The 19682-nt window shown below is 56.5% G+C and overlaps 1 protein-coding gene across 2 annotated transcripts; it reads left to right on the top strand.

Moving 5' to 3' along the window:
* The first annotated feature begins 5226 nt into the window (after positions 1-5226).
* Positions 5227-17977, top strand: SLC20A1 (solute carrier family 20 member 1). Of its 2 annotated transcripts, none has more exons than XM_058278056.1 (11): positions 5227-5401; positions 5815-6389; positions 6593-6733; positions 6913-6998; positions 10525-10621; positions 12723-12842; positions 14251-14520; positions 14604-15159; positions 15594-15779; positions 16167-16251; positions 17077-17977. In XM_058278056.1, exons 2-11 carry the CDS (start codon positions 6068-6070, stop codon positions 17236-17238), a joined length of 2025 nt encoding a protein of 674 aa, XP_058134039.1. In that variant the 5' UTR covers positions 5227-5401; positions 5815-6067; the 3' UTR covers positions 17239-17977. The 2 variants fall into 2 exon arrangements, with proteins under 2 accessions (XP_058134039.1, XP_058134038.1); XM_058278055.2 differs by lacking the exon at positions 5227-5401 and adding an exon at positions 5442-5592.
* The last annotated feature ends 1705 nt before the right edge of the window (positions 17978-19682 follow it).

Here is a 19682-nt window from a genome sequence, read left to right as displayed (position 1 = left end):
CTCATTGTCTGCTCGCCTTCTCCAGGAGGCACTGGGAACTGACCCCAGGACCTCCCACATGGGAGGCGAGTGCCCAACAGCCGGAGCCACATCCGCTCCCCAGGGGCTGCAGTGTCTGCTCTCCTGTGGCATCTGCTCGTTGCTGAGGGGTGCGGACTTCTAGCTCTTGTTGCAGCCAGTGCAGGCAGCTGCTCGTCTTCTTTAGGAGGCACCAGGGCCTCCCATGTGATAGGCAGCTGCCCAACTGGTTGAGCCACATCCGCTTCACTATAAAGTCCTTTTTGAAAAGTGAAACTGGTAAGAATCTGTGCATATGGATGAGCCCACCAACTCCAGAAGCATTCTGTCCTTAAAGATGGTAAATGTCTAGAAAACCTGCAGGCACCCAGGCACCCCAATTGATTAGGAGCTGGCTATTGCCACGCCCAGTGTTAGTCACTTTCCTTATCATTATCTCCATTTTACAAAACCGGTTCCCTAAACTGGCCCTTGGCTGAGCAGGCAGGAGGCTTGCCCAGGACTCAGAGGACTCAGCAGACAGAAAAGCAGTGGTTTTCCAGCATTGGGCTGGGAAGAACAGTTTCCAAAACTCACCAGAGAGCAGGAATCTTCACTCTTCTTCAACCGGAACCTGCTAAGAGCCACCTGGGCGTCTCCGCAGGAGGCAGAGCCCCTGTGGCCCGTGGCCAGTCCTGCCCCTGGCCTGTGGACCAGGAGGGAGGTTGGGGGCCTGGGGGTCTGCCAGGGCAGTGGGCTGCCCACCGCGAAGGACGAAGTGGGCCCTGCGCAGCCCCGAGGCCGCGGGGCTCTGGGATCTGAAGCCCCTCTTCGTGTTCCAAACACCTGGGTTTCTGCAAAGTGACCTGCAAAGCTAAGGCCACCCCCAAGACGGTCTGGACCCCGAGTCTGGGGGCCTCTTCTTGGACAGCGTCCCCTCGTGGAAGGGGTCCCATGAGTGAGGGGCCCTGCGGGGCTGGGAAGGAGCCCTGAGGGCAGGAAACTTTACAGCGGAGGGTGGGCTGTGGGTCGAGTTGCCTGGCCCCCAATTACTCTGCAAGTGTTTGCTGGGACACTGGGTGGTGAGCAAGGGTCAGGGAGCAGGACTGTGCGTGAAAGGGGGCGGGGGCGAAGGGCTGTGCGTGGAAGGGGGTGGGAGCCGAGGGGCTGTGCATGGAAGGGGGTGGGAGCCGAGGGGCTGTGCATGGAAGGGGGGGGGGCAGGGGCTGTGTGTGGAAGGGGCAGGGAAAGAGGGGCTGTGCATGGAAGGGGGTGGGAGCCGAGGGGCTGTGCATGGAAGGGGGGGGGCAGGGGCTGTGCGTGGAAGGGGCAGGGAAAGAGGGGCTGTGCATGGAAGGGGCAGGGGGCAGGGGCTGTGCGTGGAGGGGAGCGGGGGCGAAGGGCTGTGTGTGGAAGGGGCGGTGGGGGCCTGTGGGGCTGTACATGGAAGGGGCGGGGGGGCCGGGGCTGTGCGAGGATGGGGTGGCGTGTGCCGCCTGGCGCAGGGGACGCTTCCTTGGCCCCTTGCGCTGAGTTCCTGGCCTCCTCAGCTGAAATTCCCAAAGCAAGAACGGGTTTGTGTTTCGTGGGGCGTGGACCATGAGTCTTGGTGTCCTGGGCTCTGGACGAGTATTAATCTGTGGAGTGAATGAATGAATGAATGAATGAACGAACGAATGAATGAGTGGGAGCCAGGGGAAGGGAGGAAGGCGCCCTCCTGGCTGACCCCGGCCTGGGCGTGTGGAGCGGGCTGGCTGTCCTCCCGCCGCAGTGTCCTCGTTGCATGCAGCGCCCATGTCTCCAGCGAGGCGCCTCTCTTCTCTGCTTCCCCAGGAAGAGCCGAGAAGGGGGGGCCTTCGAGAAAGGGGGCGCCCCAGGTGAAGCCTCCAGAGGGGCAGCTCGGGGAGGAAGGCGCGGCTCTGCCCGAGGCGTGGCCAAAGGGAAGGGCCGGCCGAGGGGTGGGCTGGGGGCCCCGGGCCCTGCACCCTGGAACTGGCCAGCGCCTGGAGGCTCCACTGGTGAGCTGGGCCCTGGGCGCTTCGCGGCCGCCACCTCCGCGGGGGCGCTCCCTGACGCTGTGGGGCACGCCGGCCAGTTCCACTGGGAGCAAGGCCGTGTCCACAGACAGCGGTCAGCCGCGTCCAGCGCAGGCGGGAACTGACCCCTGCGGGCAGGTCTCGCCCGAGCCGGCTCCAGAGAACAGTGCTCCGAGCGCGAAGGCATGGGGGGGGGGCGGCGGGGGCGGCAGCCTCTGCTCTGAAGGGAAGGGCGGCCCCCTGCCGCCTCTTGCTCCAGGACACGGGACAGCCCAGGCCTCCCAAGTGCGCTTTTCAGTCCCACGGAGCTGGAGGAGGCTCACAGAGGCGTGAGCAGGAAGGAGAGCGGGTCACTGAGAGCCTCAGGGTGACAGTGCGGAAAGAGGAAACTGACACCCAGGTGTGGGGCCTCTGGGACCTAACTTGCCCGTTCCCCGAAAGTGGCTCCTCGGCCTCTGCGCGGGCCGGGCTGCTCCTTGCGCCCCTCGTGCCAGGCACACAGAAGCTCAGGGGCCCCTCAGCTCGGGTAATTGGCACTGCGCGGGGACTGAGGCAGAGGGGGAGCCGGGGGGGGGGGGGGGGAGCCAGAGGGAGAGACAGGAGCAGAGGGGGAGCCAGGAGGAGCCAGGGGGAAAGAGGGAGAAACGGGAACAGAGGGGGAGCCAGGGGGCTCTTCCCGCCCTGCAGCTGCCTCTGGGCGCCGTGTCCCCCGCCCCCCCCCAAGCTCCCAGGATGCCCCTGGGGTGGCCTCCGCCTACTTCCTGGACTGCGGTCACCTCCTCTGCCTGCGCTTCTGGTCTGGGGGGCCTGGGGCCCGCAGGGGCAGCTCCTGGCCCTGTAACTGCACCACTGAGGCTACCAGGGGCCATCAGGAAAGGGGGTCTTGGGGCGCCCAGTGCCAGGCTTCACACACGCCCTCCGCGCCGCAGCCCGTCACTCACAGTGGAAGGCGCAGCCCCTCACTCGCAGTGGAAGGAGGCCCAGGTGGGGGCCGGTGGGGGCCGGGGGGGCCGGGCAGGCTTCCTGCTGGACGAAGGGCAGAGCGCCTCTGGCCCTCATGGGGGCTCTGGTCACCCGGCACTCTAGTGCCCACGGCCACACCAGACGGCCTCTCCAGGCCCTAGAGAGCGCTGCCCCCAAGCTGGAGGATTGCCGGCCTCTCTCCAGAGTCCAGTGACCCGGCAGGACCCGGGGCCCTCCCCGCTGACTCCTGCCATCTTTTCCAGTCCAGAGGCTGAGCCCCGCCCCTCCTCCCCTGTGGGCAGGTGACACGTCCACGGCCAGTCCAGGTGTCTCAGGGCTCTGCCCACAGACCAGCTGTCCCCCCGGTGAGGCGGCCGGCCCACCCCAACCTCCTTCCAGAGGCACTCAGCGTCGCCCTAAGGCAAGACCGCCTGGCTGGAGCAGAGCCTGTGGACAGCGTCCACGGGAAAGTCCAGGGAAGCCCTGCGGATCTCCAGCCCCCGGGCCCTGAAAGTCCACCCTCAGGGCCCCGCCCTGTCCCTCCCCAGTGGTTCTCCAGCAAACGTCGGTCCGCCTAAAGAGCCAGTACCGCAGCCAGCAAAAGTGTATGGACAGGCGGAAGAAAACATACTGGGGAAGGTTCGAGGCAATTTCCATACGAATAATACCCTAAAAACTATGGTCTCACCACACCAAGGAACCGAGAGTCTACAGCTGCCTTCATGAGAGTGCCGTCCACCAGCCGTGCGGGAGCGAAGCCCCTTCTCAACTGAGCGGTGGAGGGGGCATCACCACCCTAGGTTCCACAGGATGGAGGAATAAAATATGGATTAGACTGGACTTACTGGTATTCTACTATAGAATTATTGTGACTCTAGCAATGGAAGAAATTGTATCATGGATGTGCAGACCGTGGCCATGGGAATTGTTGAAGGCAGGGAGCTGGAAAAGGTGAGATACAGGGGTGTTTTTGGGACATGGAGTTGTCCTGAATGACACTGCAGGGACAGATGCAGGACATTATATATCCTGCCACAACCCAATGAATGGACTGGGAGAGTGTAAACTACAATGTAAACTATAATCCACACCATGTAGCAGTGCTCCAAAATGTACTCATGAAATGCAATGGATGCACCACACTAATGAAAGAAGCTGTCGATGTGGGAGGAGTGGGGGTGTGGGGAGTGAGGCATTTGGGAACCTCTTCTGTTTTTTTTAATGTAACATTTCGCAAGATCTATGTATCTTTTAAAAATAAATAAAAAATACATTTTAAAAAAGCCTTAAATGGCACAATGTTAAGGATCTTTAACAGAGCAGCCCTTTTATTCAATTTCTTTGTAACAAAGAAGAGGTGGGGAGCAGTACAGTATTTTAAGGCAACAAAATCACATCAGAATTGAGCTTGATGGTCACTGCTTCCTGGACTTGACCTTGGGACCCGCTGGCTGTTCTAGGTGGATCCGAGGCACCGCAGCGACCACCTGCAGGGCTCTGACGCTGGGTGCAGCGCTCCCCAGATGCCAAGACGCTGAGTGCGCCCCTGGACCCTGCGGCCTGTCTCACCACACCCCAACAAAGGCACCTCCCACGGCAAGGCTGGCAGGTTTTATAATGAGATACTCCCAAATATGCAGAATTCATCCTAATTTCAAGTCAGCACCGTGTGTCATACGGGGGACCAGAACGCTTCCGGGGCGCCAAGGCACAATCCGTCCTCCCCGCTGCGACCGGCGGGTCCACGGAGCGCGCAAGTCGGACACGGCCACTCATCGGCCCCCTTCCCCTTCCAGTCGCGTTCACCAGTCACACGGCGGGCACCGAATGCGGCCCGAGGGCGAGGCGGCGCCTCAAGGTCGGAGCTGGCGCCCGCAGCGCGTCCTCGCGCCCGCCCCGCCGCCCTGCGCCAGCCCGCAGCGCCCACCCGCGCGCTTGCCCCGCACCCACGCGCCCGCCGCGGGGCGGAGCCGGCCCGGGCCTCCCGGCGCCCCAGCGGGCTCCCCGGGCGCGCGCCCCGCCGAGTCCCCGCGCGGACGGCAGGAGCCGGGGCGCGGCCGGCACGGGGCCGGGCCGCGCGCGCGGGAAAGGAGGCTGCGCGCGGGACGGGCCGGCCCTCCCACGTGGGCGCGCTCCCCGCGGGGCGGGCCGGGCGCGGGCGGGCCAATGAGCGCGGCCGCCGGGCTCCCCTCCGGCGCGGGGCGGCGCGCGTGCGTCAGCGGGCGGGCCCGGGCGCGCGGCCCGGCGGGTCACGCGGGCGCGGCGCGGCCTTAAGAGGCGGCGGGCGGCGGGCGGCGCGCAGCGGACTCCGCCTTCGCCGCCGAGGAGCGCGACTGCCGGGGGCGCGGTGCCGTGCGCTCGTCCTGCGCGGCCTCGCCTCGTGGTCCCGCGCGGCCCTCGGCCCGGTGAGCGGCGGCGGCGGGGCAGGCCGGGGCGCCGGGGTCTGCGCGGCTCCATCCCCCTCCGCCCGCCGCCCGCCCGCGGGCCTTTTTGGCGGTCCGGGGCGGCGCGCGCGGGAACAGCCTCCTTCCGGTGCCAGCGGGGAGGGCGCGGGGTCGGAGGGGCCCCGGGGACCACGGGTGGCGCCGGGACCAAGGTGGGCCGCGGGGTCGCTGGGGGCCGCGGGGACCAAGAGGGCGAGGAATCGCGCGGGTCAGCGCGGGGACCAGGGCGCGGCGCTGTGACCACGGTGGGCACGGGAGCCGGGGCGCGGGGATGCGCGGCCCAGGCCTCTTCCGGGCCGGGGCGCGCCACGTGCCGCCCGCCCCGCGCGGCTCTGCGTGGAGGGCGCCTGCCATTGTTGCTTCTCCTCCCGCAGGGCGAGCTGCGTCCTTCCTCGCCTGCGCCATGGAGCTCCCCGAGTGCCCAGCCCTCCGGAGCCAAAGACGCCGCGGACGCCCGAGGCCCACGCGCGGCCTATAGCAGCGGCCCCCGCGCCCGTGGCCCGCGCCGCAGTCGACAGTATTGAGTTGTACATAACGTGTTATTTATTCGCGCTTTCTGATACCTCATGTTCTGTTTACGCGCTGTGGCGGCGGCTCGGTGACTCGTGCGTCCGCGCGCCGGCGAGGATGGCGCCCACGGCGGCCGCGCTCGTGGCCGCGGGCCCGCTGGCCGACTACCTGTGGATGCTGGTCCTGGGCTTCCTCATCGCCTTCGTCCTGGCCTTCTCCGTGGGTGCCAACGACGTGGCGAACTCCTTCGGCACGGCCGTGGGCTCGGGCGTGGTGACGCTGCGGCAGGCGTGCGTCCTGGCCAGCATCTTCGAGACGGTGGGCTCTGTCCTGCTGGGGGCCAAAGTGAGCGAGACCATCCGCAAGGGGCTGATCGACGTGGAGATGTACAACAGCACGCAGCCGCTGCTCATGGCCGGCTCCGTCAGCGCCATGTTCGGTAGGTGCGCGGGGGCGCGGGGCCTCGCCGTGGGAGGGGGGTCCCAGCCGTGGGCGCGGGGGCCTGCTGTGGGCTCAGGGCCTCCCAAGTTTGGTAGGGGCGGGTGGGCGCGGCGTCCTAGCCATGGGCTCTGTGCCTTTCGTGGGCGCGGGGACACAGGGCCCCCCGGAGCCCCCGCTGACCGTGGCTGTGCCGCGCTGCAGGTTCTGCTGTCTGGCAGCTGGTGGCTTCCTTCTTGAAGCTCCCCATTTCTGGAACCCACTGCATTGTGGGTGCCACCATCGGCTTCTCTCTCGTGGCGAAGGGGCAGGAGGGCGTCAAGTGGTCGGAACTTATAAAAATAGGTATGTTGAGCTCCCAATGGCTTAATTTTTATGTTTGGGGTTTCCATGGTGTGGCCAGAGCGCATGCTCTAAAATGTAGGGGCAGACTTAAGGGTTTGGGAACGGGTGCTGTGATGTAAGGTGACGGGTGGTCCCGATTGGCCGCGGTTGACACCTCTTTGCAATGCGTTTCCTTTCAGTGATGTCGTGGTTTGTCTCCCCGCTGCTGTCTGGCATCATGTCCGGGATTCTGTTCTTCTTTGTCCGAGCCCTCATCCTCCGCAAGGTAACTTTTCCTCCAGGGCCTTCACTGGGTCACTGAGGTTGGCCTGTGGGTGAGTGGCTCTGGAAGATTAAAAAACTGAGGCTCTGTACGCTTCTCGTACGTGGTCACGTTCTCTGAAAGAAGTGGCCTTTTCATTACCAAGAGGGCCTCGGGAAGGAGCAGGTGAACGAGCACCGAGGCGAGCCAAGAAACGGGAGCGATGGGGGTGAAAAACCAGGCGGCTTTGTTTAGGATGACTTTGCATAGCTGTGTAGGATGGCACCTGTAATCTAGGCCACAGTTTTGTTCACACCAAGTTGGTGGAAAGCTTGGGAGTCCAGAGTGCTCCCTGCAGCCTGTTTAAGCTGCGGGCTAAATGGAGCGTCCGGCGCCTGCAGCGTGGCTCGTCAGAGCCAGTCTCTAGGCTGGAGGAAGGCTGCTTGTCTCCAGTTTCTCAGAGTAGGCAAGGAGAACAAGGCAGAAACAAACCCCGGCAGCTCTTATTTCCTGTCCTTTTGAAAATCCCTTTTGAGGGACCTGATAGCTTGTCTTAGTTTTATCAAGAAGTCTGATGCCGGCTCAAAAAACGCAGACAAGACTATGTTTGCATTGGACGGAGTCGCAGTGGAATAAATGCATTTTTCTCAGGAAACAAAGTTGTCCTTTTTCTTAGGCGAATGGCTCTTAACAGTCCATTGTAAGTTTTGAAGAATGCCCTTAAACTGTAGAAATCAGGTGAAGGGAGAGAGGGCTTACCCCCGTGGGGATAGGAATGCGTTCAGATCCACTTGCCTGGTCTAGTTCTAAGGTCTCTAGGGAAGGATTTGTAGCTTTTCTCTGTAGAAACTGAGTGTTAAAGGACAGGACGCACAAATCCCCATTGCCCTTAGCCTGCATTTGGCAGAGAATATAGCAATTTAACACTTGGAAAACTTGACTCAGCCGCTGCCCAGCGTCCCTTGGCTGGTGTGGAGTAGACGAGGGCACTGACCGCTGTTGGTGTACAGCATCCGCCCTTCCTGCGCCCCCGTCCACCGCGTGGTCGTGGTCCTGGCACGCGACCTTGAGGCATCGGGAGCCGGGGCCCGGGACTTGCAGTGCTTTTCCTAGAGTTGTGCCTGCGCTCGGGCCCCGGGAGGGGGAGGCGCAGCTGGCTTCCGGTGACTGGGGCGCACATCCTGGAGCTTATCGAGACCGCGTCTACTTCCACAGGACAGCGCATCCTTCCCAGGTGGGGGACGGGATTTCAGGGGCTCGGGCCCCTCGTCTGAGGAGTGCTTGACGGTCACTTGCCCCGCTGCTTCTCAACCTGAGTGGGGTACACCCACCTGTTTCCTCGGTACCGGCAGGAGGGGCAGGCGTGGCCAGGCACTCCCACCCCTCTGCCTGGCTGCCAGGTCCTCAGAAACAGGCGAATTTCAGGTGATGAGTGAATATTTCTGGTTTACTGTTAGGTTTTAATTCTAGGACATACCCATAGACTGTAAGCTTTGGGAGTCCTGGCTGCCAAAATCTGAATATTTGACCATTAATATAGTTTACAACTCTTAAGATTCCATTTTGGGAATTAATAAAGTTGATTTTTAAAAAAATTCTGTTTTCTGAATGTGTTGCAGGGCTTCGGGTTATCTAGCAGGAAAAAGCAGAATGAGGGTGAGGCATTCAGTTTTTCTAGCAGGAAAAAGCAGAATGAAGGTGAAGGCCTGTGGTATTAAACACAAAGAATGGAGGGAAGCAACACATATGTATTCTTTGAGTATTTAAATTTCTGGTAAAAGAAAATGGGTCTTTCATCATTCTCCCATTTGTGAGGAGTCAAATTAAATATATACATAATAATCACTAAATTTAGAGGATGACTTAAGACAAAAACTTACTGGCAGTATGTAAAAAGGGGACTAGTCTGAGTTGAAGACGGGTACGGGGCCCCGCTGTCCCGTCTGCGTGAGTGAGCGATGAGGCACATGTTTCCTGGTGAAGTCTGATGTGTATGTGCTGGGTCAGATGGCCTAAGAATGATTTCATAGGCACGGGTAGCCTCCTTCACTCTTGGGGGTGATGGAGGTCTGGAAGGAGTAAAGCCGGGTGCTTTTGTGGTTTGCCCTTTTCCTAGATTTTACCAACTATTGAATTTTTTTTTAAACCATGAGCATGTGTTTCATAATTAACTGTTAACTGTTGTTATTTATTTCTCTACTGACTACTTCAGTGAATACTTAATTGGGCTATACAGGATAACAAACCAAAATAAGCTGCTTCCTTCAGCTCCTACCAATCAGTTCGTCTGGGTTGTAGCTACCATATTACCAGCTGAGTCTTTGAAAATGGGTAAAAGAAGCCCGTGGGGCCTCGGGGTTCTCTTGAGGGTTGGGTGAACCCCTGCAGGAACGCACCGCGCTTCAGGTTTGGCCTGACTGCTCAGTGGTCGTTCGTCATCCAGTTCTAGGCTCTGGGCTGTTGGACTCGTTAGCGTTCGTTCAGATAAATGAGTTAGAATGCAGCGTGGTTTCTTGTCTGAAGTTTTAGAATCACTTGATTCTGCCCTCTGGATTTTCTGTTGGAGTTTGATGAAGGTCGCACTGGGCCTTTGAGGCTAATGGTTTAAAATTGAGCTGTCCAATGCGTTCTTCAGACTGCGTTTCATTCTTCAGGAGTGGACACGCTCGGAGGAGCCGCTCCTCTGTGGTCACACTGGCTGTGAGTCAGCTTTCACCCAGGGCCTCTGTGCTAGCTCACCATCTGTCTGGAACGTTCCACACCCAGACGATGGGTGGCTGGTCCCTCTCTACCCCTGGTCCATGCAGCGTGCTTTACACCATTCACGTCTGCTCTGCCAACACTTTCCCTGACTCCTGAACTAAAATATGCCCCTTCCATCACCATCTCGTTATCCTTCTTTATTTTTTATAGTACTTGACATTATTCCATGCAGGAGTGCAGATGTCAGTTCTGTGAGATAAGAACTTTGTCTCACTGTGAATCCGGTGCCCAGGGTAGTGCTTGACACGTGGTTGGTCGAATGGATGAACTAGTCACAGTTGATTTTTGTCTTAGCGCTTTGATAAACCATTACATTATTTTTAGGAAGTCTTCGAAGGCATAAAGCCAGGTAAGTAATGCCTTGACGTTCCATGGTCTGTTTTTCCTGATGTCTCTTCGGGTGCGTGGTACATCTTCCAGTACACCCAGGCTCAGACTTCATCGAGGGTTTGAGGATTGCGTCTGGACTCCAGATACCCTGAGAATATGGGTGCTCAGAGAACCGATTTTTCAGGACATTATCAGTTGTCTGATTATTAGAATAGCACACACACACACAACAAAGTTCTAGAAAACACATACGTTATGTAACCCTAAAATGCAGGGGGCAGCCTTGGTAGGGAGACTCCCCGGTCGGGTGAAAGAAAAAACCCAGCTGGACTCGGAAATCCCAGGAGGGAGATTGACTGGCTTAACGAACCTGAGCCTGCCCTATTACATGGTTTTATGGAACTAGTTTAACTTTTACTGCATTTAAAATGCTGGTCTCCATGGTGTTTTTTTATAGGCAGATCCAGTTCCTAATGGTTTGCGAGCTTTGCCAGTTTTCTATGCCTGCACAGTTGGAATAAACTTCTTTTCCATCATGTATACGGGAGCACCTTGTAAGTAAATACTGAAATACTGAAATGTGAATTTACAGGTTATTTACAAAACTTGCATTAAATGCCCCATTTGCCCCTTTTTGCTTTACAGGGCTGAAATCTCCTAGAAGTGGCCGGCCTGCGCCGTTTGAGAAGGCTGCAGGCCAGGGCGTGCTGAGTTAGCCTAGATAGCTTTCCACCAGAGACCTGCTCAGATTCTAAACCACTGCAGACCTTTCCTCTTTAGTCTTCACAGGATCACCGCGAGTGTGACACCCTCCCTTTCTCCTGCCTGTGCTAAAAATGCTGGAATTGATCCTGAGCTCAACTGGAGAGGCCTTAGCTGTAGCCGGTCGTCAGTAGCTGGTCGTTAGGACTGGTTTGCTGGATGTTCTCGCTTTCCTCTCCCAAGGGGAGCCCCCCTTGTTTCTGAGGGAGTCACCTTGTTTCCCTGACTCTGCTTGAATGAGAAGAATTGGGATGTTTAACAACTGGCCTAAGTGCACTTGGAAGAAGAATTCATGCAGCTAAGAGGAGAAATAATTTTTGAGAATGTAAAGATTGAAAAGCTGATTACTTTTATTTTGGGACTAAGGCAAAATGTGTTAAGTAGTAGTTCTCCATAAGCAACTACCAAAGATGGGTAACTTGAAACTTGAGCAGCTGAGCCTTGTGCTCCGGGCACCTTTGCTGCTTGGCTGCAGTTGGTGGCTTTCGGTCTTCAGCCGGTGGCTCCCTGGAAGAAACGGGCTCCCACGGCTGCCCGGGGCGTGGCTGCTGGCCCTGCATGGGATGTGCTCCTTTTTTCAAATATTCTGGTTTTTTTTTTTTTTTTAGGTTGATTGTGGTCCACTAAATTAATTTTATTTCAGTCTAATGGGTTGTGACTTACTTCTTAAGCCTCACGAAAGTAATAAGTCACTGACCAAAAATGACATTAGCCAAATATTTCTAACCTTGCCTTTATTCTTGGAATAATCAGGAAAGAAAATGGACAACTCTGTGAAGCTGTTGATCTTACTGGGGGGTGGGTACCAGACCCTTACCAAATGGTGCATTTGAAGAAAAGTTGGTCTGCTCCATTTCTAATTGTGTTTTATGTTGGATTCCTTGTGCTAAGCTAAAAGGGTCTCCCGTGAGGCTAAGATGTATATGGTAGCAAGCCTCAAAATTCAGTGAAATTAGAACCTTAGATTCCAATTATTTTTGAAGATCAGAACTCTCCTATTTTGTTCTGTTTTTCCTGGATCATTTATCAAAAGAAAAGCTTTTCCACTTTTTGTAGACAAATTTAAATTGTGATAGATTAAATTCCATGTACATTTTAGTTTGTGTAACTACCTACGCGATCGCAATTGAAAGCAGAAATTAGGACAGAAAGACTTATAGTCATCTTCGTAAGTAAATTTAATTTCTAATAAGCAAAATACCACAAAACCACCTCAAGTAACTAAGCTGTTCTTGGGTAAACTAGGGATCGCTGCAACGTGTTTTGCACTTAACTGGGATGATGTCGTGCTCACCTCTGCTTTTAGGGCAGGTGGTGGCTTGGAGGCAGGTAGCGACGGAGACACCGAGCCACAGGAGCAAGCCGGCAGGCACGTCTGCTTCTGAGATCCAGCTTGCTAGTGCACTTGCACTGAGTTGTTCTCCTTTTGCAAAAGACAGCCCTTTAAACTACTTTACCAGTTGAAGGATAGCACCTGGTTTTCTGAATCTTAGCTTGATAATGCTTCCAGAGGGATTTCACCAGAGGCCCGTGGCTACGGGCGCAGCTTCCTTTTCGGTTAAAATAAGCCTGCGGTGCCGCTGACCGAGGCCGGTGGTTGGCAGGCCCCTCTTGGACAGCGGTGGGCCTCGGTACAGTAATCCACGTTTTCTACAGCAAGTGGAAGCAAGCGGGAGGCCAGCAGGTGTTCAAGCCAGCGTGGCGTGGGCTTGAGATCCTGCTGGACTCATCTCCCAGCTGACGGCCGTGGACGGGCAGCGGCCAGCACAGCCGCCCTGCAGGGCCTCGTGGAGGGCGCCGGGCTGGCGGGGGCGTGCCCCCGGAGGAGGCCGTGCGCATGACGTCCCGGGGGCCTGCCCCGGGCTTTTCAAGACGCACCGTTTTATCTCCTAGTGCTGGGCTTTGACAGACTGCCTCTGTGGGGCACCGTCCTCATCGCGGCGGGCTGCGCGGTGCTCTGCGCCCTTGTCGTCTGGTTCTTTGTCTGCCCCAGGATGAAGAGGAGGATTGAGCGTAAGTGGAGCTGGTGGTGGGACGTGGGCCTGGGAATGTGCTTGTTCTTCCTGTTGGCCCCTGTGAGAAAACGTAAACAGGAAATGTGAGCGAATGGGCTTGTCCAAGTCGATGGACCTGGGTTGCCTGAGGCCTCGTCCTAAACGCCGGGCCTGAGCTGCGAAGGCGCTGGGCCTTTAACCGATGTTTTAAATGTGCCTTTATCTGTTGGCAGTGAGGTGGCAAATAAACACGGAGACGTTGTAGCCTGTGTCAAGAAGTATGAGGGTATCTTAGTGAAGTGTAATGGGTAGATAGGAAATATTTTCATAGAGAAAACTTTGGCTTCAACTACTGGAGTTCTCAGTGTGTAACTTCAGACAAGCAAAGCTAAGTCTAATGTGTATATCTGACCTTAATTCTCAGAATTGCTTACATTCTAGAGGTAAACATTTTTAAGAGGCATGTGAAGGAAATCATTTAGGCTACTGCTACACATACTGTCGTACAGTTGAGTATTGAGTAAACTGGTCAGTATGAGTTTTCTCATAAAACTTGTATTTAATTCCTTAGTAGCTGAGGTCTCTTCAAATAATCTATGCCCTTTTCATCTGTGCAAATACAAAGTTAATGATTTGAAGCAATGACGCAGGCTGCAGCAGAGCTGGAGGAGGGCTGCGTGGCTGCAGCTGCAGGGAAGGTCTGGGCCTGATGGCGTGGCGGCGCCGGGCGTGTAGTGGGGGCAAGGCCTTTGGAACTTGCTGACCTCGTTTCTCCCTCTGAGGGCGGATGGGCCAAGTCCCGCCAGGTGCTAACGGCAAGTCCAGCTTTGCTCTGGACCTGCATAAAGAGGCTTTATGTGCCTTGGCATGGTCGATGGCTATTCCTGCTTGGTCATGGGCTGTGGAGCCATAAGGCATTTCAGATGAGACTTAACCTTCTGTATTTTAGGGGTGGAAATCAAAAGTTGTCATCTTCAGGCTGCATCTCTTTGCTTGAATGCTTGGGCTGAAATTTGGAAGATTCTTTTTTAAAAAGAACACAAGATGCTGTGCAGCTTTTTAGTTACCTGTCTGCCCAGCCCGTGCTTGCGCCACATTCCTCTCTTGAAAAGGATGGCATGGGGCTCCTGATGCTTATGGTTGTAGAGGGTTGTAAAAATAAAAAAGAACAAGGATACGGGACAGGTCCTGCAGAGCCTAAAATACCCACTACTAGCCTTTTGCAGAGAAGTTTGCCCCCCGATACACGGTATTTGTTTCTATGTGGAGGGGAGCTACTGACAAATAATAAGGCACACCGGAAGGTTATCCTTAATTTTAACTGTAATTTACCTCTTTTCTTATTTTGAGATGGGTTTTTTTTGGGATTGGGAATAGGAACCGAGTTAGTATGGTCAAAACCCGACATTAAAAACCTTCTTTTCTAGGAGAAATAAAGTCTAGTCCTTCCGAAAGTCCCTTAATGGAGAAAAAGGGTGGCTTGAAAGACGACCACGAAGAAACCAAGTTGTCGCTCAGTGACAGCGAACCCAGGAGCCCCATCTCCGAGGCGGGGTCTGCGCCGGCACCGCTCCGGGCCGTGGTGGAGGAGAGGACCGTCTCGTTCAAGCTGGGGGGCGCGGAGGAAGCCCCGGAGCGGGAGGGGCTGCCCAGCGCGGCGCTGAAGGAGGCGGCCAGCCTGGACTCGGCGCTGAGCGGTGAGTGGGCCCGCCGCGGCGCCGGGCGGGTGGCGTGCCGGGGCCGCGCGGCCGGCGCTGACGGGCGTCTCTGGGCCCGGCAGGTGCGGTGCGGCTGCCGAATGGGAGCCTCGTCCAGTTCAGCCACGCGGTCGGCCACCAGATGAGCTCCAGCGGCCATTACCAGTACCACACGGTGCACAAGGACTCGGGCCTGTACAAGGAGCTGCTGCACAAGCTGCACCTGGCCAAGGTGGGCGACTGCATGGGCGACTCGGCGGCCAAGCCCTTGCGGCGCAACAACAGCTACACCTCCTACACCATGGCCATCTGCGGCATGCCCCTGGACTCGCTGCGCACCCGGGAGGGCGAGCTGCGGGCCGAGGACGCCGAGAGGCTGGCCTGGCCCGGTGCGGACTCCCGCAGGCGCGTCCGCATGGACAGCTACAGCAGCTACTGCAACGCGGTGTCCGACCACCCCGCGTCCGAGGCGGACGTCAGCGCCGAGGCGGAGCTGGGCCTGGGTGGCCGGCGAGGCAGCGGCGGCTCTCTGGGCGAGTGGAGCGACCAGGACCGGCCAGAGGTCTCGCTGCTCTTCCAGTTCCTGCAGATCCTCACGGCCTGCTTCGGGTCGTTCGCCCACGGCGGCAACGACGTCAGGTCGGTGCTCGGGGCCCTGGGGGCGCGCTGGCCCGGTGGGCTGCTGACCTAAGAACCAGGCAGTAGATCCTTACCCTGTTCCAGACGGCGGCGGGCTCTCTCAGCGCGGCTTTCCCGTAGAGAGGACGTGCTTGTGCAGTGGGGCCAGCACCGCCCCGTGGGGTGGGCTCGCAGGGCTGGTCGCCGTGGTTCTGTGGCCTGTAGACTGGGAGGCCCTTGTAGTCGGGGAGCTGGCTCAAACGCGCGGCGACCCCCCGAGCAGCGCTGTGCTCTCGGGCCGTGTGCTGCGGGCCCACGTAGTTCCTTTGGAGAAAGGCTTGTTGGCTCAGGGGGCCTGAAGCTGCGCTTTCGGGGACCTGCCGGCCACCGAGCAGGTGCCGGCGGGACCCCAACCTCATGTTCTGCCTGGAACGTGCTCTGCTCTGTCTCCCCAGCAACGCCATCGGCCCCTTGGTCGCTCTGTACCTGGTTTATGACACGGGAGACGTCGCTTCAAAAGTCGCCACCCCGATATGGCTCCTCCTGTACGGCGGCGTCGGCATCTGTACCGGGCTCTGGGTTTGGGGGCGGAGAGTCATCCAGACCATGGGGAAGGACCTGACGCCCATCACGCCCTCCAGGTGAGCAGATGCGCCGTGTGGCTTTCCCGTGGTCGGCGTCGCAGCCGTGCAAGCGCCTCCTGTGGTCGCCGTCGTGTAAACCGATCTTACTCATCTATGGCCCTTTGGCATCCGCTTCAGAGGCTGTTAGTTAGCCAGTTAACTTCTCAGAACCGTTTGGGAACGGCTAAGAGCTAAGACTGACGGTTACCATATCCTTCAAAATAAAAGTGCAGGCAGCTTGAGCGGTGCGATGGAGAGCTTAAGGCCTAACTTAAACGTTAGAGGGGAGGGAAACAAGAGTCACGGCCAAATTGAAGTAGGTTTCTGGGGCCTGTCACCAAGGAGAACGGAGGGCAGGGTCTGTGTCCGGAGGTATGGGAACTGACGGCGCCCTTGTGTCCGCAGTGGCTTCAGCATCGAGCTGGCATCCGCCCTCACCGTGGTCATCGCATCCAACGTCGGCCTTCCCATCAGCACGACGCACTGCAAGGTGAGTGTGCAGTAAACTGACGGGTCTGGACTGGCCGTGGGCTTCCCGAGGGACTTCAAGTTTAGGACGTGCAACCACAAGGATTTCTCCTGTCTATTCATTATGCAGTTGGTGTGTTCTCTCCCCATGTGGTACAAAAGCCCTTTTCCGCCCCGCAGTGCTGTCCCTCCTCCGTTCCTTGCTCTTGGCTCTCCCGAGCACTCTGTACTTCGTGGTCTCGAGTCAGGTCCACCCGCTGCCGGCAGGCGCTCCTTTCCAGGAAGCCGTCGGGCAGTTGGCGTTTGTGCTCACGGTGTGGGTCGTGGTGGCAGAAGTCTCAGGTTTTCAGTCTCGAAAGGGCCCTGCGTCAACTGAAAGCATAAATGCAGCGCTCTCGGATTGAAGCACCAGGAGGAGTGCTGGATCCAAGGGTTGCTCGGTGGGCAGGTGGCAGTCGGAGGGGGCGAAGGAAGCTGATGTCCTTGGCGTTCACGGGCCCGGGTCTCCCTCCGCATGAGGGTGTCGTCCTCGAGTGATCCTGGGAACACCTGAAGCTTCAAATGATCTTACACGTTGTACTCTAGCTTATTAAGTCAGCATGTGTCCATTAGAAAATTCCGGTAGCTCAGAAAGGAAAAGAAAGTGCTCTTCTATCTCCTTTTACCCCCATTAGCACAAATTTAATGACTGGATTATTAGGTTGCATTTATTTTCCCACAAGCGATCTGCTTCTTGACCTGCTTTTGTGGAATCGGCCCCGTCCGTGGCCCGGGCCCTCACCCCGTGCGCTGCGTGTCTGCAGCCGCCGCGCCCTCGAGCCGGCGCCCTGACCGTGTCTCTCCGCAGGTGGGCTCTGTCGTGTCGGTGGGCTGGCTCCGGTCCAAGAAGGCGGTGGACTGGCGGCTCTTCCGCAACATCTTCCTGGCCTGGTTCGTCACGGTGCCCGTCTCCGCGGCGATCAGCGCCGCCATCATGGCCGTCTTCAAGTACGCCGTCCTCCGAGCCTGACGCTGCCGGGCCGGCGGTGTCCTTGCCGAGAGCCCCACAGCTCCCGCTCCCCGGGCACGGCCGCAGCGCCACGAGACCGCGGCGTCCAGACCGGAGCTGGGAGGGGAGCGTCCCTCGTGCTCGCGCTGCTTTCGTGCTGAATACAGCTTGTCTCAAAATTAGCTGTTAAAATAGCCAGGTCTTCCTGATTCCTGCCGAGGCTCCTGTACATACTTCTCTCCTTTTTCTATCAGGCTTCAAATCCATTATGTTTTAATGTCTAAAAAATATAAAGTTACAAGTTATCTTCAAAGACAGCAACCATTCAGAGCCACCTGACTTATCACGGGCTCTGCTTTGTTGGTTTCACCAGCTTCTGCCCTTAACGTGCACAGGGATTTGACAACCAACAATCTATCTGAAGCTTCCCTCATAGTATCGTGTAGAAGTAGTCGTCGCACTCTGCCCCATCAGTCGTGGCAGGTTCTGTTGATGTGGGAACTTCGTGGGGGGACAAGGCCCTTTGGACATTGAGAAGTTAAGTTAGTAGCAACTTCTTTGTAAGCAGTTTGACTATTATTGCTAAGAAATGGGGGGGGGGGAGCCTTCTGGCAACCTTGGTTGTTTCTTTTAAGGTTTCTAGCAGTGTGGGATGGATGAATGAAGTGGAATATGAATTTGGGGAAGTAAATGGAATAGCCTTCCATGTTCATCTGTCTACCTCGTAACTGAATAAAAAAGCCTACAGTTTATAGAAAAAGTGTTTTTCCGGTTTTCTTATTTTGTCTGTCGAGTCATCTGGGCCATTGCTGGGAGACTGAGCTTCAGCCCAGCCTAAACTGTCCAGGCTCCTGTTTCTCGTGACCCCAGAAGCTCCTCTGCACGAGCACCCTGTGGAATTCCTCCGTAGGGACTTGGGAAGCAGTTTGGAGCGTTCCCATCAAATGAAGCACAGCGCAGAGGTGTTTGTGTTGACACGTAGATCCACGTGTTTTTAACAGCCACAGTTTTGTTTGAACGATTTTATTTGACCAGAACCTTACTTAGGTTTTTAGCTTCTGCTCTTACAAAGAATGTTAAGATGAGAGTCATTCTGGTGGGTGTGGGTGTGCATGTGGCTTAGCCTGCTGTGAAACTGTTGTTCCTCTCAGCCCATCTCTGCCTTGACCAGGGCGGTGCGTCGGAGTGCATTGCTTTGCAGACGACTGGCGGTGCCTGGCCTGCGGGATGTGTTTACTTAGCGTTTTCAGCATTTTCAGCGGCTGCAGCTGGCTGTCCACACGTGTTCACCGTTAAATGCTGGCATTTCCATTTTCGCTTGATCCTCACGACCTCTTAGAGGTGATGATGCAGCCTGGAGAGCTTTAGAAATGAGTCAGTATTGTTTGGAGTAGGCAGCCATGTTGGAGATTTGGACCCAAAGGGTATCGGGAATGAAAGAGAGAAAAGGGAGAAGGAAACAAAGAGAAGGAACAAGAGAGCTGGGATCAGGGGTTCTGTGAGTAATGACTCCTCAGACAACTTTATTGTTAACAAGGGGCCCTCTATATACCCCAGTCCACGTGGGTAGAAGCAGCAACAGGCAGTGAACCGTCAACATTACTCACAGTCTAAGGGATTAAAAAAAATCTTATCTCCAGGTACAAAGTTTAAGTGTTCTATTTGCTACACAAATGTTACCTGCTCATCTTTTCTTTCAGCCTTTCACAGCTTCATCCTGTTTGCGGGAACTCTTAATTACCACATTCCATAGATTGCAAGCGTAGCCTTGGAGACAGCACGTCTCTCCTGGAGAGGCCACTGTGCCTCCGTTTCCAACACAGCCATAGCCCGCAGGGCTGGCCTCCATCAGCCTGTGGTGGAAAGGGGCCGGTTGCGCACCGAGTCCAAAGGAGGCAGCTAGAGCTGGACGGAGACGCACGAGGGCCCGGGGGCGGCCAGAGCCGCGCGCTTGCTCGGTCTCTGGGCAGCTGTCCCGGACTGCGCAGAGCCGAGGCGTGTGCTGGTAAGCACCCTGGCCTGGTTTTTGTCTGTTTTTGTTTATTGTATTTTTATACTGTTTTGTCTTATTTCTCTGACCTGTTTTTCTTTGGCATAGATGTTGCCTTTTGTAATGAAAAAAGTTGTTTAATCAAGGTTTAAGTAGAAGGATGAGTACAAATTGAAGAGTCAAGATGATTCAACACAGCTTGTTTTGAAGACTCCTGTCCCTGCCGCCTTTTCCCACTCCAGAGGCAGCTGGCTTCAGTTCTTTCGACGCTTACCTCTTCTCTAATGATGTGTGCGGGTTACTACTTGGCCTTCGTTTTTGGCATTAGCTCTTCACTTATGGTAGTGGAACATGACTTTCAGTTCTCCTCCTCAATGTCTGTATATAAACTCTTCCTAACCTCCCATCTTTGCTATATAAGTGGTTCTTCATTTTGATGAGATTAATATTCAGGTTTAATTTTTTCACTTATTTT

Source organism: Dasypus novemcinctus, chromosome 17 (assembly GCF_030445035.2).
Source record: "Dasypus novemcinctus isolate mDasNov1 chromosome 17, mDasNov1.1.hap2, whole genome shotgun sequence".
Taxonomy (NCBI): domain Eukaryota; kingdom Metazoa; phylum Chordata; class Mammalia; order Cingulata; family Dasypodidae; genus Dasypus; species Dasypus novemcinctus.
Note: the sequence above shows the minus strand (reverse complement) of the source record. Positions and strands in the feature narration are given on the sequence as shown.